General features: G+C 44.1%; 1 protein-coding gene across 4 annotated transcripts in view; it reads left to right on the forward strand.

Moving 5' to 3' along the window:
- Znf277 (zinc finger protein 277) overlaps positions 1 to 11,931 on the forward strand; it is a 96,258-nt gene extending 84,327 nt beyond the window's left edge. For all 4 annotated transcript variants that reach the window (XM_048415603.3, XM_048415604.3, XM_048415605.3 and 1 more), the window contains 5 exons: positions 4,728 to 4,795; positions 6,808 to 6,904; positions 8,704 to 8,746; positions 9,799 to 9,973; positions 11,194 to 11,931. In XM_048415603.3, the coding sequence (XP_048271560.2) occupies positions 4,728 to 4,795; positions 6,808 to 6,904; positions 8,704 to 8,746; positions 9,799 to 9,973; positions 11,194 to 11,380 (570 nt within the window). In that variant the 3' untranslated portion in view covers positions 11,381 to 11,931. The remainder of the gene's footprint in view (positions 1 to 4,727; positions 4,796 to 6,807; positions 6,905 to 8,703; positions 8,747 to 9,798; positions 9,974 to 11,193) is intronic.
- The last annotated feature ends 5,691 nt before the right edge of the window (positions 11,932 to 17,622 follow it).

The raw sequence follows: 17,622 nt of genomic DNA on the forward strand, positions 1-17,622 counted from the left end.
ATGTCAGACAGGGGACTGATCTCCAAAATATCAAGAGAACTCAAAAAACTTGACATCAAAAGAACAAATAATCCAATTTTTTAAAAGTGGGGTACAAACCTAAACAGAGAACAGAAGAATCTAACATGGCTGAAAGACACTTAAGGAAATGCTGAACATCCTGTGCCATCAGAGAGATGCAAATCAAAACAACTCTGAGATTCCATCTTACACCTGTAAGAACAGCCAAGCTAAAAAAAAACGCTGATGATAGCTTATGCTGGAGAGGATGTGGGGTAAAGGGAACGCTCCTGCATTGCTGGTGGGAGTGCAAACTGGTACAGCTGCTTTTGATATCAGTATGGTGATTTCTTAGAAAATTCGGAAACAACCTCCCTCAAGACCCAGCAATACCACTGTATATATACTCCACGGACTTTCAAGTGCCTTCCAGACACCAGAAGACTGGGGAAGAAGGAAGCATTTTGCAGGCAGGGTGGTTGATTAGGTTTCTACTCTGTACAGCCTACAGTTCAGAGGCTGGAATAGGAGGCTGGGGTGAACAGTGAGGATCTTCTCCAAAATCAGCACTTGACCTCGTCTGTAGGACATGAGTAGTCATCTATCATGGAGCTTCTTGCTCACTCCGAACACTTCTGGCATCTCCAGAGCATCCCAGATATCCTGGCAAGATGCTCACCAGTATCATCAGAGGTAGAAGAATAAGGACACAGAAGCTGTTCTCAGCTCCCCACCGAATGCAGGAAATTGACAAGTGCTGTGCTTCTTCTTGAGTGAGATTATTTCTGTGCTTAAGGAAACTGTGTTACACTGGTTGTCTAATGTATCAGACTTGCAAACACATTGGCTCTCCTTCGCACAGTCTGGATCATCTACCTCAAATCCTCATCAACTGGAGTCCGGTGAGGAGTGGTAATCGTTAAAAGACAAGATCTCCCTAGCTTCAGTCAGATACTCCAGACTCAGGCCAGCAAACTGCTTGACATCACTGGGCTCCAGCCACATGTTCCCAGGACACTCCGGCTTCAAGCCCAGAGTTTCCTAAAGGAAACTATTTCTGTTGTATTTTATCATTTGATCGGTTTTATTTTGTTTAATCTTAAAGTATACGAAGCCACAAAGGAATGATGCAGGTTCCTAGTCTGAAGAGTTTTGTTACTTCTTCACATTTATAGATCTATTCTTCCTCTGTTTTGTGTGTGTGTGTGTGTGTGTGTGTGTGTGTGTGTGAGAGAGAGAGAGAGAGAGAGAGAGAGAGAGAGAGAGAGAGAGAGAGAGAGAGAGACAAAAAGACAAAGAGGGACAGAGAGATTGGGGGTCAAGCCAGATGGAGGGTCCTGTTTCAGGGAGCGCTTTTCCCTTTCTCCTCCATCCTCCCGTTGCTCACAGGCCATCTGATGCAGAGGTTTGAGGGGGTGTTTTGAACATCTTTGCAGACATGCCTTCCAAACTTTGTTTTTCTTGTGTTCTTAGCTTTCCCGACATGATTCATTAGTATCTTAATTAGAAAATCATGTGCCTTGTTCTTTCTGTATTTTCCCCCTTTAGCTCTTGTCCCTAAGCAATTCCTATATTTGTAGGAAAGTGTAGACCACTACCAAGTGCAAATTCCTTGTTTCCTAATATGCTAATGAGAATAGATTTTCCTCTTTGTCAAGTCTGGTAAATTTTAAAAGTTGTATTATGAAGATAAATTGCTGCCGGTTCTAGTGAATACTCAGAAAGCTGCAAAATTGTGCTTGAGTTACAAAGTCTGACAGTGGGAAAATCAGTTTTTCCTCTGCTTCCAAACATGTGTTGATAAGCATTGTTTGCTTGTCTCACTGGGGAACATCACAGGTGGCCCCATCTTGAATGCCTCGCAGCGATAAAAGTGTGGCCATAAATGCTAGTCCAGAGAGACCAAGAACGGCATGAAAATTTGAATGTATTACCAAAAATTCTTACCGAGATCCTGTGTACAGTATTGAAACGATTCTTGACGCCCTCAATAAGGTTCAGACAGTTTATGATGACTCTACAGAGTACATTATAGAGTTCAAATTAACTGTCTCTAATGACGGTATGGTAGATCTCGGCATGTCTGAGTTTATGCACCGTTTGGCTGATAAATAATGACAGCTTCAAAACTGCTCATTAAGTTGGTGAACGATAGATTTTCTTGCTCTCTCTAAAGCATAATGGCGAACATAGTTCTTTGCTTTAGCTAAATGAATACCTTTATTTTAGGGGGAAAACATGTCCAAAACTGAGAAAATCTTAGTTACAGGATTCCAAAAGAAAGCCATTGAATGAGAAGGATTACCGTGCTCAGAGCCGGCCAGGCTGCAGAACTGTGTATAGAACTGGCCCTGCCGGGTGCCTGTGCTCAGAGCCGGCCCAGCTGGGCTTGATCAAAGCCATGTCAGTTCCTTGAAAAGATGTCCAATGGCAGGCCCGCATCAGCTTTGGTATACAAATTTGATTGAGAGAAGACAAGCCATAAAGAGGGGAAAACAGTTCAAAGGAGAAAATAGAAATGACTGGGCCAGAATAAACCATCCTAATCAACCTTGTGTGGGCTTTGCTGACACTCTGGCTTTCCACACAAAGGCCCCAGAAGTGGAATCTATGCACTAACTGTAAAGGAGAAAAGGATCTGATAGCTATTGAATAGCTATCCATGCCCAGCGTGTGCTGGGTGGATGCTGTTTAGCTACCTCACAAAATTCTTTTAAAGTAATATCTATATTGACCTCAAATTTTCCTTTTTTTCAGTTACAATAAAAAAAAGTTTGTAGTATTGACTGTGGGCAGAGTCAGAAAATGTGACGAGGAACAGAGGCCATGTCTCCTTAGACATTCAGAGGGAGGAGATAAATCACATAGATATAAAAAGACACGCCCATATATGCAACAGTGCTTGTGATACCTCCAATACATGGAGGAATATAAAGTCCCTTGGAGCTTGGAACAGCAGTGCTACTATTTTATTTTCCATTGTCTGAGTTTCATACATCTGCATGATTAATTTCCGTCATTCTCACCCATACCCCATTCTTTTCTCACCTCCCCTCTCTCCCCCTTGCATCCTTCCTTCTTTTGTCAAATCTCCCGCCCCGCCCTTTCCCACCTTCCTGTTCTGCATGGCCAGTGAGTTTGGAGTTTCTTGCCTGAGGTTCTTCACTGGAGCAAGAGCAACACATCAGTGGCTACACCACTGAAGAAAATCCCAGCTCCCCCTCCAACCACAGTTGATTGCCCATAGTCCCTCAGAGGGGCCTCGTGGGCCCCTCAACTGTGCGCGAGGAAATGGTGAGGGGCTCAAAAGTGTGCTAGCCTTGTGCGGATAAGCCCAGCTCATTGAGTTCACGAACGCGGTGGCCATGCCATGCCCAGAGACATCTTTTGTTATTGAAGGACAGACGAGTCAGAGGAAGACTGAGTGGTTGTGTTCCAGCAGAGATGTGGAAAGTCAACGTTTCTGTAGAGAGTGACGTGGCTGCTGGAAGCAAGCGTGCAGCAGGAATATCAGCCTGGCTGGGACATCCTAAGGAAAAAAGGGGACAGTGGGAAATACAGAAGCAGAAGAAGCCAGGGCAGGGCGTGGAGGTCCATAAACCGAGGCAGGACCTCTGAATTGTGTTCTAACTGTAATGGGGAGCCATGAGAGGGCTCCTGTGTCCGTAGAACTCTGCTTTCAGGAGATCACTGTGGCTGCTGTCTGAGGAAGAGACTACAGGAGAGCAAGAGTGGAAGCAACCCATACAAGCGTACCCAGCCAGTCAAGGCAGCTGTGAATGCAACACAGTACAAAAATCCTAAACTTCTTAAAACGTTCTGAAATTGGGGGCGGGAAGAAAATTATTGTTGCTGATGTTTGGTTTGGTTTGATTTGGTTTGGTTTAGGATTTTTTTTTATGTGTGTGTAATTACATGAGGGCTCATGTGCACATGCGTGCAGAGGCCTGAAGTTAATGCTGCATGTCCTCCATTACTGTCCCCCTTGTTTACTGAAGCAATTTCTCCCTGAACCCAGGATTCACCAATTAAAGCTGGCCTTGCTAGCCAGCTGGCCCCGGGGTCCCCATCTGTGCTTCCCAGGCGCCGGGATTGCAGGCAATCGTCATGCCTCCCTGGCGTTGCTGTAGGTTCTGGGGATCCAAAGCCTGATTTTCACCCTTGTGCAGCAAGTGCATTATCCAAGCCATTTCCTCGGCACCAAGTGCTGACAGCAGCGGTGGTTAATGTTTTTGTGGGGGTGGCAACTTGCTGGTGTCACTCTCCCGAGTGAAGTCTGTGGATGGCGACATCACTTCGTAGTGTCAAAGGCTAGGACACTGCCAGGAGGTGATTTAGTGTCTTTCCCCGGTGCTCTCGGTGGTTTTCTGTTCAACAACAACAACAATACAGATCCTCAAGTGACTCTAATGTAGATCCAGGGTTGAGAACCAGTGGTTTAAATTTAAGAGAGTGAGGGGAGAAAAGCATGATTAAAAAGCTATTGCTCTTTCTCCAAAAACAAACAAATATTTTTACTGTTGTAGTTTTAACACTTATTTTAGGATTTCTTCATCTCCATCGTGGCAATGAACTTTTCAAACAGACCTCACTGTGCTGCTTCGAAACCGTCTGAGTGAGTTTGTCTCAGCGATGCTGCTTCTTAAGTTCTGTGTCTAGCTTCTCACTGTTTTCAGTTTTCACCTCTTCTCCTTACTCAATCGCAACCCTCTGTTCTTCCCGCAAAGGAACTCGGGAAATCCTGGGAAGAGGTGCAGCTGGAAGATGACGGCGAGCCGCTGGACCTCCCGGAAGAGTAAGGCTGCCGCTGCTGCTGGCTGTTACATGTTGAAGAACATGCAGACGGTTCTGTAATTCGGTCTATAATTATCATTTGAGAGAGAGAATAAAAAGACAGTCTCGTGAGCCATGCATGGCAAGATTTTTAAATTAACATAAATTTCACATAAAAATCACTAAAGATATTTTTGAGAGACTTTGGCTTGGGTTTATGTTTATTTTTTACTTTCTGCTTTTTCATACAGAGAGCAGGACATACAAACACAGTAATTAGGTAAGAACACATGCATATTGTCAGCACCTTAGACAGAAACCTGCTGAAGATACGGTAACAGCGAAGCCAGAAATCCTATTAAGGCTTTCTGATTTCTTCATATTCTTTGCTACTATACATAAAAATATCATCGAAGGGAATTTGGATAAGGAAAATAAATTCGTACTTTGAGTGATATATGTACTAAAACAGTGTTTGCCAGTTTACTACCTGATCCCTCCAGCCGCCCCTCTGCAGTGGTACTGTGCGGTAGTGAGGCCGTGCTGCGGACAGGTTAGACAGCTTGTCTCGGGTCACAGTGAGACAGCGATGGCACCGAATGAGACTTCACACTCCATACGTTCTGTGACAGAGATTTCCAGTTGTCTCTCTGCACCGCCCATTCGCAACTCCCGTCTTAGCAATATGAACCTGAGCACCATCTGGGTGCTGTGTGCCACGTGAACAAAAGGCTCCCCCAGCCCATCCTGCAGCTGGATGTGGCCATATAACTACACTTTGGTTGCAGGGATTTGAGTACATTCAAGTACATTGCAGGGTGCAGAAGTCAGAGCTGCAGCATGCACCACCCTCCTCGCTTCCCCCATCACTACAGTGTTAGTACCTAGTGAGAAGAAGAAGAGAAGGGTTGGTTTGACTAATGGTTTCATTGCGGCCATCATGGAGGCTGGGGCTCCGTCACTGCTAATGGGGGCCTGAAACCTAACTAGTCACATCTTCAGATGAGAAGCAGAGGCCTTGGGCCACATTCTCTCCCTGCCTCCATGCCCCTAAGTTGACTAGCTAGGCCCCAAATCTAAATGATCCCACAACTCCCAAACAGCTTGACCAAAGGGATTGTGCACTGCCCACCATGGGTGCTGGGAACCAGACTCAAGTTGTCTGGGTGCTGGGAACCAGACTCAAGTTGTCTGTAAAGGCAGGGCTTGTTCTCAACCCCTCAGCCCAATATTTACTGGTTTTCAGTCCAAAATTGAGTTTTCAAAATAATAGCAGTGCTAGATTTCTAATGTTCCATGAGAAAATGTTCCGATTTAAATGTGTATTTCCTTATCTTCACAATCTGGCAGTTTTTCTGGTCGGAGATCTTGTTGGCGATCGGCTTATCTGTGTGGGGGCACGTGTTTGCAGCTGGTTACACCTGTGAGAGGCCTTGGAGGTCGGATAGGGCACTGGGTGGCCTCCTCTATTACTCAGGGAGATCTCTCCCTGAACCGGGCCTTGTGTTTTCTAGACTAGACTGAAATCCAGCAAGCTCGGGTGCCCCTCCTGTCTATACCTTCCACAAAGGTGGGGTTACAGGTGTATGTGAGAACCCTGTCTGTTTCATGGGTCCTGGGACCCAAACTCTAGTCCCCGTGATTGTTAATCAAGCCCTCAGTCTCTGAGCCATCTCTCCAGCCCATATGCCCTTTGGGTCATCATTCTATGACATACAATGTAGCATTTGCCCCATTTGAAATAATCTGTGATTCCCTGAAATACATGTGTAGCCTTCACCCACACCAATTCCATTCTACAATCACGGTTCAGAGAGTGCAGATGGAGAAAGTGGGGCGGCGCCTACCCGTGCCTACTCTTTCTAAGTCACCTTTTGATGTGCTTGGAATTTTAGCCGCTGCCTCTGAAGGTCATGACCGTGTGTGACAGTCTTTACCAAAGTGTCAGACTCAGGGACACCAGCACAACTGCTGTGTGGTGCAGCCTTCTGTGGAAAAGATCACCATGTTTTCTGTCCTCTGTTTTTAACCCAGTGACTGGTCTGACTGGCAAGAATACCCTGTCTGCGCTGTCTGTCTCTTTTGTGAAAAGCAAGAAGAAACGATAGATCAATTGTACGTGCACATGAAGGTGAGATGCTCTCGTCTCCTTGATTTTGTTTCATTCTGACACTGTGAAGCTGGTGGTCTCTGGACCCTCATTTACTCGGTGCGACGGTTTATGTTGATTGTCAGGACCTAGGCGCCCCTAGCAGGAGCCTCCGGGCATGCTTGAGCGCCTTTCCTGCTTAGGTCCACGTGGGGAGCACACCTACCCTAACTGTGGACATCTCCGCGCTCCGTGGACTGGGTCCCAGACTCGGGACAAGAGACCTGAGCAGCGCTGTGTGTCAGCTTCTGCCTCGTCCTTTCTCCCTGAAGGTTTACTGTTTTGTTTTTGTCAAGGCATGTTCATGTCACCATGGAGACAGGCAGGACACTAAAGCACACATCCTCCAGTCATATTCCATTCCTGAGCGTGCCCTGGAGAGACAGCAGGCACAGGCTAGGTCCATCCAGGAGCACAAGCATGGGCAGTACCAGAGACTACTAACTTGGGCTCTCACGGGCCTCTGCTCCCACCTTTGAGGTGCTCACCTGGTCATTCTAGCTCCGAGGTTGAGAACTGCGCACAGCAATTGCAATACCCAGTAGTGACTTCTGGGGCTTTCCTTCTGGCTTTCTTTGCTGTTGAGTAGGATGGAAAGAACAGAGGACTTGCTACTCACAAAGGCCAAGAGTGGAACTGGACATATTTAGGTTTAGAGCCACTTCGGGAACCAGAAATTAGAAAGAAGAAACAAAGGCGCATTCCTGGTCTGTTTGCCCTCTGGGTATCATGTTTATATTAAGGTGAAGCTTGACACTAGTAATTCTGAACCTTATTACCTCAATGTACCCCCAAGATACTCCCTGTATGTGACTGTGACCCTTAGCTGAATGCTGGGGTGAAGAAAGTATATAATGATGCATGACAGTATCACAACTCGGGACTAATAATAACAGGATATCTGAGGAGTTCTGACGCTCTCTCGCTGCCTGCTCAGCTCACTGCCTGTGGTTGACACCTCTTCTTCACTCTCCATGATGCCTCCTCATTTAGAAACACTATGCTTAGTTGAACAAAACAAGGACCTGGACAAAGCTAGGAAGAGGAATGTTTGTCTATAATAAGTTAGGAGTTATTATAGCTATAATACCACCAGGGAAGAGATATGTAGATCTATAGATAGATCACCATGTAGGAGTGACCTCTTTGGTATTCCCATAGATGTCATTGATCCTGTTAGTCACTCTGGGTGGTAGCATGTCGTGAATTCCATGCGTCCTGCGTCCAGTGGTACTGCACCAAATGCTGCCACGGTGAACTGGATTTTTTTTTCTGTGTGCTTGTAACCTTGAGCATTTACACAGACAGCTGGAGAAAGGGGACAAGCATAACACAGCCAGTCTCTACGCTGCGGCGGTAATAAGGAAGCAAGGTTGGTGACAAGATGGAAGTGAAGCTGACATGCATGGAACATCACTTGCTTTTGGTTCTCTAACACCTAGTTCTGGAATCATGGTCCAGATGCCCTGTGTACACCAGCACACCTTAACACACACTTTCATCAGCCTGCCTGTTTCAGACCTGGTAAAATAAAAGCCACATCAATAAGCTGTAACTAATTAAAATGTTTAGCTGATTTGTGTGACGTCTGTGGATTGCACTTTAAAGAACTGCTGACCACGAAGAGAAGCAGTGAGAATCAGAAGATTTCTAAAGCAGACGATGATGAACTCAGACTACTCATAACAAACTCAAGCCCCTGTGAATCAGATGTCTGTTTATAACTTCAGCCTGAAAGATTAAATAATTCATATGCTTACAAATATATTCCTCTTTTTTAGGACACACATGGGTTTGATCTCCTCAGAATAAAGTCAGAGCTCGGTAAGTTCGGTTGAGAAGTTTTCCGTGACGCTGCACTCTTGTGAACTGTCCTGTAAATGGCGCCCGTGTCTTGTCGAATGTCTGTCTCTGTGTAGGCACTCGTACGAGAACTCGCTGAAGCAATGATTCTTGACCCTCTTGAATTCTAATCTCCAAAGATTTGTTTTTAATTTTACATACTTTCTTCTGCTCTCCCACATATATGGGTGCTTTAATAAAATACAAGAAGAAGCTAGCAGGAAGAGCCTGGGTTGTTTGGGGCTTGGGATTTTAATTATAATTTATTTGTTTTATTTCTGAGCCAAGACTTCATTCATTCATTATGCAGCTCTGGCTGGCCTGGAACCAGCCATGTAAATTGGGGCTGGCTTCAAACACAAATCAAAGGTGTGCGCCACCACACCCGGATAAGAGCTCAGCTCCTGAAAGTCAGCTTACAGTAGTGTTCCAACCCCAGCACTTACAGTTTATATGACACGAGACCTCAGGCAGGAAATACAGAACCATATGTACAAAAATATGCACTGCAGTGCTTAGCAGAATAGCTGCCATTAGTCGGTACAGATGTGACCAATTATACTGCTCTCGGGGTGACTGCCGTGGAAGGATCAGATGTTGAGACATAAATTACGCATTTCCTACTGGGCCTAATATATCCAGCACACTGGCTACTTTGCTGAACTCCTGGACGTGTGCCTTTGCTTTGCCGCTCTTGTAGACATGCATATATGTTGCACACGCAGTTGGTTTGCCAGTGAAGACAGTTGGCTGGAACCCCTGTCTGCTGTGAGACCATGCCTCCACCACTTCCCAGCTGCAAGATCATGAACGGGTTCCTAATGAGGAACACTGATGTAATGATTCCGCCTATGTGATGATGGTTTGGAAGTTCAAATGTATTAAGATATGGAGCGTGGTTAGCTTAATGCACAGCCTGTAAGCCCTATATTGGCTAATTAGGGTAGTATCTCCTATAAGAATTGTAGCAATAGAAAGGAAATAAGTAAATGACAGTGCAGATATAATGCTGAAGGTTGTCTAATGATTTCCAGGATTAAATTTCTATCAGCAAGTGAAGCTGGTCAACTTCATCCGAAGGCAAGTTCACCAGTGCAGATGCTACGGTTGCCATGTGAAGTTCAGATCCAAGACAGAGTTGAGGACCCACATGGAAGAAGCCAAGCACGCCTCCCTACTTCCTGACAGGAAGACGTGGGATCAACTGGAGTAAGTCTTGCTGAGCTGGACGTGGACCCCTGTGCCCTGTCCTTCCGGTTGTGTCCCTTTGCCTAACTTCTTTAAACTCTGAAACACATGTGAAACCACCTAGAAGGTGTGAGTTTGTAAAGTTTATATAACTTAGAAAGACATAATCATTATTTTGGAATTTAGTTGGGTCGTCATGTACAGCTATAGTTCAGTATCCAAGTAGATACAGACTTTTAAATTATATTTTATTAACAAAATATTCCAAGCACCTTTCCCTATCTGATGCTCATCTGTCCATCTTTTTTAATGACTGCCAGATATCCCATCGAATAGTGTATACTAACTTGTTAGGTTGTTTCTTGCCTTTTGCTATTTATTATAAGTAATAATAAATAAATAATTGTATGCCTGTGTCTGTGCGCTTACCTAATTATACCATTTAGATAAAAATTGTTATATCGATGACATGTGCATCATGGAGCTTCTGGTGCACATATTCCATATTGGTTGGCACTTTAAAAACTGTGATATGAACCTATTGAAATAAGTGCTGTCAAATTTCCCAAGTCTAACCTTCTATGATTGTTTGCCCATCGTTCTTAACATCAGTGGAGGGAGTGGGATGCTAGCTCCCTAAACATTTCACCATCCTCAGAGGATATTAAACTAGGCCTCCACAGAACTCAAGCCAAATCACCATAGTTTTCCTTGTTTGTAAAACTTCCAGTTTATGAGGGCCAGAGTCAGCCGTCTGTTGAACTGGCACCATGTTCTTCATTCTTACACAGACTAACAATGAAGGAACCAGTCATCACTATACTTTTGTTGGGTGTTTAAAAAGTTTACTTTTAGAAAAAAAAAATAGCCATTTTTAGCTTAGCTAGTGTTTGGGAAGGAGCCGGGACGTTAAGGAAATAAAGATGCTGTTTTTAGCTGTAGCAGAGCGGTCTGGTACTGGAGCGGGTTGCCTGCACTGATGATGGTTCTTACCATGATAGACACTGAGCTGAGTGGCCACTAGAAAGGCCGGAATCAGGCTCAGGTCAGACAGGAGGGGTCAGGGGAAAGCAACTGGGCTGTCTCCCAGCACCGCGTTTGCAGCTGTGACAATGTCAGTAAGGGGGCGAGCCAAAGCTGTCACGGGACATGCTAAAGCTGTCACGGTGTGCACTCAGCACCTAGACAACTTCTGGGAACTTTGCTCATTGGTTATTCGGTGTGTCTCTGGTTGCTTTCAGATATTATTTCCCCACCTACGAGAATGACTCTCTCCTGTGTACACTGTCTGACAGTGAAGGTGACCTCACCACTCAAGAGCGCACCGAAGATGTCCCTGTCATCAGTGAAGACACATCCAAGCTACGCGCTTTGAAGCGAAGCAGTGTTTTGAACCAACTGCTCCACCAGGAATGCCTGGAAAACTAGAGAAACTGCTGCAGACTCGGGCTGTGTGCTTCTCTCCTGAGGCAGATGGGAAAGAAGAGCTCAGATCTGATTACCAGCAAAGCACCGCTCGCTGGTGAAATCATGTTTGTCTTAATGAAGCTTTCCTCAAGAAGTAAAAAGCAAAAATAAAATGTGGCTTTTTTTAATTTCGACTGGGAAATTGTGTTATGGTTATCTTAAATGACTTTGTTTTTAAATTCGTGGTTATGTACAGTACGGAAAACATGAAAGTCACAGACATTCAAATGGTAGCCTAATTCTAACCAGCTGTTTTAGTCTTCCCACGGGCCTCTCACCTCACAAGTCACACATTTCAGTGTGATTTCTGTACTAAATTGGTAACTGATGGATGTAACGATTCAAAGAAGACCCACAGAAGCAAAGGAAGATGGTCAGAGATCTAAACAGTGTACAAATTAGACCACTGAAAAATAATCCAAACCGACTGGATTACTGTGTTAATTTTTCCTGGGTTACAACCCCATAGAAATGGATACAGTGTAATAAAGCTCACTCTTCCCCAAAACATATATGTACTTGTGTATGTGTGTTCCCTACTACATGTTCTAAGATCAATAGTAACAATGATAGGTACCATTGTCCAGGAACGTAATTGCAGTGGTATTACAACACCTGGTAAAGTTAAAAAGAACTTTTCATTTCTAGTTTTCCAAGGTAGACTCAAAGATGTCTTCTCATAATAGTCCCGGCTGGGAGACAGGTAATATGACCTCCACTAAGATGTACTCGGGTCCCCCTGTAGCCACCTCCCCATGGATGATGGGCTTACAAACATGGGACAGCGTGCCCTCATGCACACACAGCAAGCACTTCGCCGTCAGAGCACTCTCTCCAGCCCACATTACCTCCCTTTAAATGCCATTGTCTGCTGAACTGGATCCTTGGTCTCCATTTCTGAATGGAGACACTTTAATCTGTAGGATTTGGCATGTTCTATCACTCATTTGTCCTGTTATTTTTAGATCTAAAGACATCATTAAATTTGGATCCAAAAAGAGTTTGCAAGGAAGTACTGAGTGCCTCCTACTGTGTTCCATCAGGCACACTATAGTGTGTGCCATTAGTAAAGAAGTCAAAATTGTTCAGGGACAACATGGTGAGTGCTGATAGAGTAACTGCTCCAGGAGACCGAGGCCAACCTGGGCACACGGTGAGACCGCATTCCATTCCTCCCTCACAAAAAAAAAAGAAAGAAAAAGAAAGGAAGGAAGGAAGGAAAGAAAGAAAAGAAGAAAAAGGAAAACTGTTCTATGCCTCCAGCTCTCACTGCCTGATACATCATCCAGTTCCCCTTCTATGTTCCAGCTATCCTTTGGAGTGTCCTTAGTAATTTTAGCCTAAATATGTCCTTTAGAGGTAATGCAGTAGTTTCCTAATTCTGTTCTTTCTTTATAAGTGAGACCCATTCATACCAAGTATGTGATACAACACTGGGTCCTGGATTCAAGACTTCCATGGTTAATGCCAGCCTTGCGCCAGCCTGTTGTCTAGATATGTGATCACATCTGCTCCGACTCCATCTTTAGATGCCCACACATCAAGCTCTGCAGAGAGATATCCATGCGGGCTTTTCATGAGAAACCAGCAAACGAAGACGTGGGTGCCCTTATTAAGAAAAGCCTAAGTAAGACAAGTTAAACTGTTCTGAAACAAAGGTTAAAAAAACAAATGTTCTCCTGATCCCAGAACACGGTCTCCAGCAAACAGATTGGCTGGGAAATTAACATGTCTGGAGTGTTCCCTAGAAGGCTCTAGAACAGGAGCAAATGGATACAAGTTAAGAGCTGAGCCAAGGACAGAGAGCCTAAGAAGGGGAGAGCTTTGGGAGTGAGAAAGGTGATGCCTTGGAAATCGGGTGTCAACGGGGAAATGAAGCTGCAAAAAAGGCGGCATGAAGGGGAAGGAGGGCTTGGGTTGAAGCCAGAAGACGGTACTTCAGGGGTGGACAAGTCTAAGGGTCAAAGGAGTAACTTAGACCCAATCAAATCTAATCACAGATGCAAAATCCCAGCAAATCACAGTGACTCTGAGGTACTAAGAATGCAGGCTAAGACTCTTTGGTAATTGGAGAACTTTGTAGAAGTGGACAGACAGCGGGGTGTGGAGGCACATCTACACTCCTAGCACTTGGGAGGTTGAGGCAGGAGGATCACAAATTTATGGATAGCCTGACCACATAACAAGACTCTGTCAAAAGCCAGAGACACTGGGGAGATGGTTCAGTTGTAAAGAACACTTGCTGCTCTAGAGAAGGACCCGAATTCTGTTCCCAGCAGAGTTGGCAGCTGTCAAGACCTAGTGCTGCTGTGCCTGTCGGAAACATACCTGAGAAAGTTCTGGAATTAAGACTCAAAATGAAGACAAGAAAGGTAAGAAATAACAAAAAGAAACCAGGAAGGGCAGTGATGAAATCTGACCAAGATTAGAATATACAGAGAGGAGAAACTATTCATGTAGGAGTGTGGGAAGCATGCACGATTAGCAAACGGCACTGTCCTGGGAGATGACCTCTTGCTTGGAAGGATGACCTCACCCATGTGCAGCACTGGAATTAATGGTTAAGCCTAATGCACAGATATCAGAGATGAAGAGTGTTGGAAAGAAGACAGACTCCTTTTAGTGAGAAAGAAAAACCCATTACTTACCATGGTTGCTTTGTCTGCCTTTTTCTCTCTCCTACAAGAGAGACATATATTTTCTAACTGTGAACTTGGATACCAGAAGCCAGGTACCTGTACCTTAGCCCTTTCTTCCTTCTCCTGTGGCCTGCCTTTCTACAGAGAGAACACCCCTTGTTCTGTGCCTGCATTCAAATGGTAGAGTGGGGGCTTTAATTAACATTGTCTGTGATTGTGGGGGGTCCAACATAAGGGGCTTCATTTGCTCACAGCTGGAAGCCATTTTCTCCACTATCATCTTAATTTGCAATAAATGTAATGTTTCATTTGCCTCTGCTTGACCATATCAGCACCCTTCCACATAGCACTAAGACTGGGCAGTGAAGCCTTAGAATTGGTGGCGGGGACAATGCTGGTGAATGAAATGGACATGAACCCTTGGAAAGAATAACAGCACCAGTCTTAGGCTCACTTCATCAGAAGCTGACCTTGAAATAAAAATCTACGCAACAGCTGTTTATATAGGAGACAGCCAGAGGAAATACTCACCTGGGGGGTGCCCATTTGGGGGGTGGAGACCTAGGCAATGGAAGATTACTGCTTTGGAAACTGACGCTCAACCTCACTGAGGCCCTGAGGGAGAATGAACACCATTTAGATTTCACCCACGGCTACCACCAAAGAGTAAAAAAGGACTACCACCAATTCTCTGATCTTGAGCCCAGGAGTACCGTGTCCCCAGCACCTCTAGTGGGCTTTGCACATGGTCTAATGTGGAGGTTGTAGGAAGTCCCCTTACAGGCAGGAAGCTGTAATGAAAGAAAATGATGTGTAGGACCAGATTTCACCACAAACACTGCATACCTCAGAAAAGAGCTCAGCCGCTCCATCTTCTTCCTGTTACCTCACTTGTCAGCTTGGAACACAATACTGTGAGACACCGAACTAGTGTTTTATATATGGGTGTGTTTGCTTGCACATGTGCGCATGTACATGTACATACACGTGTATGTGGGTGGGTGTGCCCACAGGAACCAGAGAAGAGCATCAGGTGTCTCTTTCTATCACCCTCACCATACTGCCTTGAGGCAGGGCCTCTCACTGAACCTAGAGATGACAGCCAGTAAAGCCCTGTGTCCCTGTCGCCTCCACGTCTACACAGTGCTGGGATTACAGGTGCAGGACAAGGATTTCACACGGGTGTTGGGATTCAGATTCAGGTCCTCAAACTTGCCTAGCAAGCCCCCTTATCCATTAAGCCCTCTCTCTGCAACTCTAAACTGGAACTAAGATAAAATTAACTAGATGAAAACTTGCTCAAAAGAAAGAAGGTCCAAAAAAAAAAAAAAGCAATGAGTAATATATGGAAATTTAAAATGAGACTAAACCAAGACCTGAAAATTTTATTTTATTTTTTGGTTTTTTGAGACAGGGTTTCTCTGTGTAGCTTTAAAGTCTATCCTGGCACTAGCTCTTGTAGATCAGGCTAGCCTCGGACCTGAGAATTTTAAATGAATGAAAGAAAGCAATTTTAAAATTTATTTTTATTTTACAAGCATTGGTGTTTTGCATGAGTGTCCTGACCCATGGACCCAGAGTTACAGACACTTGTGAGCTGCCATATGAGTGCTGGGAATTGAACCCAGGGCCTCTGGAAGAGCAGGCGGTGCTCTTAATGACTCAGTCATCTATCCACCCCACAAGAAAGCAATTTTTAAAGAAGAAAATAGAACTTAGAATAAGAACAAAATTTTTATTGATTTTCATTGAGCTCTACATTTTTCTCTGCTCCCCTCTCTGCCTCTCCCTTCCCCTTCAGCCCTCTCCCATGGTCCCCATGCTCCCAATTTACTCAGGAGATCTTGTCTTTTTCTACTTCCCATGTAGATTAGATCCATGTATGTCTCTCTTAGGGTCCTCATTGTTGTCTAGGTTCTCTGGAATTGTGGTTTGTAGGCTGGGTTTTCTTTGCTTTATGATTAAAAGCCACTTATGTGTGAGGACATATGATAATTGTATTTCTGGGTTTGGGTTACCTCACTCAAAATGATGAAAAGCAAAATTTTTTAACGTAACTGCTTTGTTGATTTTTTTATACAGAATTAACATACCAGTCGACTTCCATCAAAGGCACTGAATTAAAGCAATTGTTGCTTAAACTGCAAAAATAGACACCTAATATCCTAGAAGCTTAATTCAACTCTTTCAGTGAGCTTTAGATGAAAAATAACTAGAAAATTAACCCTGGGCGTCTGTTGAACTTTTATACCTATAATTGATATTTTGAAAAACTAAAACATGTTCAGTCCCTGATTTTGGCAATTTGCAAAATAGAATGTAACGGCAAGTCTGTTAATTCAATCTAAAAACATTTCACAGAGTTTGTCATTTCAGAGTGGTCTGAAACAGGTAAAACTGTGTTCTCTGAGGTATTTAGAATTAGACTGGAGAAAAGAAAGAGTTTTGAAAATATTCTCAGTCGATTAACTTGGATGCAGAGTAGTTAAAACTATCTTCATCTGAAAAAAAAAAAAGAATAGCAGTGTGCTGTGTGACGGATGAAAGGAAAAGCACCCTAGTTTTCTGAGAAACCGCCACACTGACTTCCATAGTGACTGGACAAGTTTCCCCTCCCACCAGCAGTGGAGGAGTGTTCTTCTTACTCCATGTCCTCTCCAGCATGAGCTGTCACTTGTGTTTTTGATCTTAGCCATTCTGACAAGTGTAAGATGGAATCTCAGAGTCGTTTTGATTTGTATTTCCCCATGGCTAAGGATGCTGAATATTTCCTTAAGTGTTTCTCGGTCATTTAACATCTTGTGTTGAAAAGTCTGTTTAGATCTGTACCCCATTTTTTAATTGAATTATTTGGTTTGTTGATGTCTAGTTTATTGAATTCTTCATATATTTTGAAGATCAGCCCTCTGTCAGATGTGGAGCTGGTGAAGATCTTCTCCCATTCTGTAGGCTGTCATTTTGTCCTGTTGTTGGTGTCCTCTGCCCTACAGAAACTTCAATTTCATGAGGACCTAATTATTAATTATTGATCTTAGTGCCTGTGCTATTGGTGTTCTGTTCAGGAAGTTGTCTCCTGTGCCAATGCATCCAAGAGTGTTTACCACTTTCTCTTCTATCAAGTTCAGTGTAGCTGAGCTTGAATGTGAGTTTTGTGTAGGGTGATAGATATGGATCAACTTGCATTCTTCTACATGACATCCAGTTAAACAAATACCATTTGATGAAGATGTTTTCTCCTTTTCCATTGGATAATTCTGGTTTCTTTATTAATAACCATAGGAGTTCATAGAGTGAAGTTTGAGGACATCTGGAGAGTTAATGAATCTAGGGGAGTCAATTATCGTAGATGTTTGGCAATCATTTGGGCAGAGAAAAAAGAGATGAGATTTATGGGGAATGGGTGATGATGAGGGGACAGGAACTGGAGGGTGAGGAAGAATAGTGATAACGGAGGGGTCAGTCTGATGTGGCTGTCTGACAGGAAGGAGCTTCTGTCCGTATAAAAAGTGTAGGTAAAAGTTAAAAACCCTCTTGTTTATGAGAGTGATGGGAAGGAGGTGTTTT

Source organism: Myodes glareolus, chromosome 11, assembly GCF_982192425.1.
Source record: "Myodes glareolus chromosome 11, mMyoGla1.1, whole genome shotgun sequence".
In the NCBI taxonomy this organism is placed as follows: Eukaryota; Metazoa; Chordata; class Mammalia; order Rodentia; family Cricetidae; genus Myodes; species Myodes glareolus.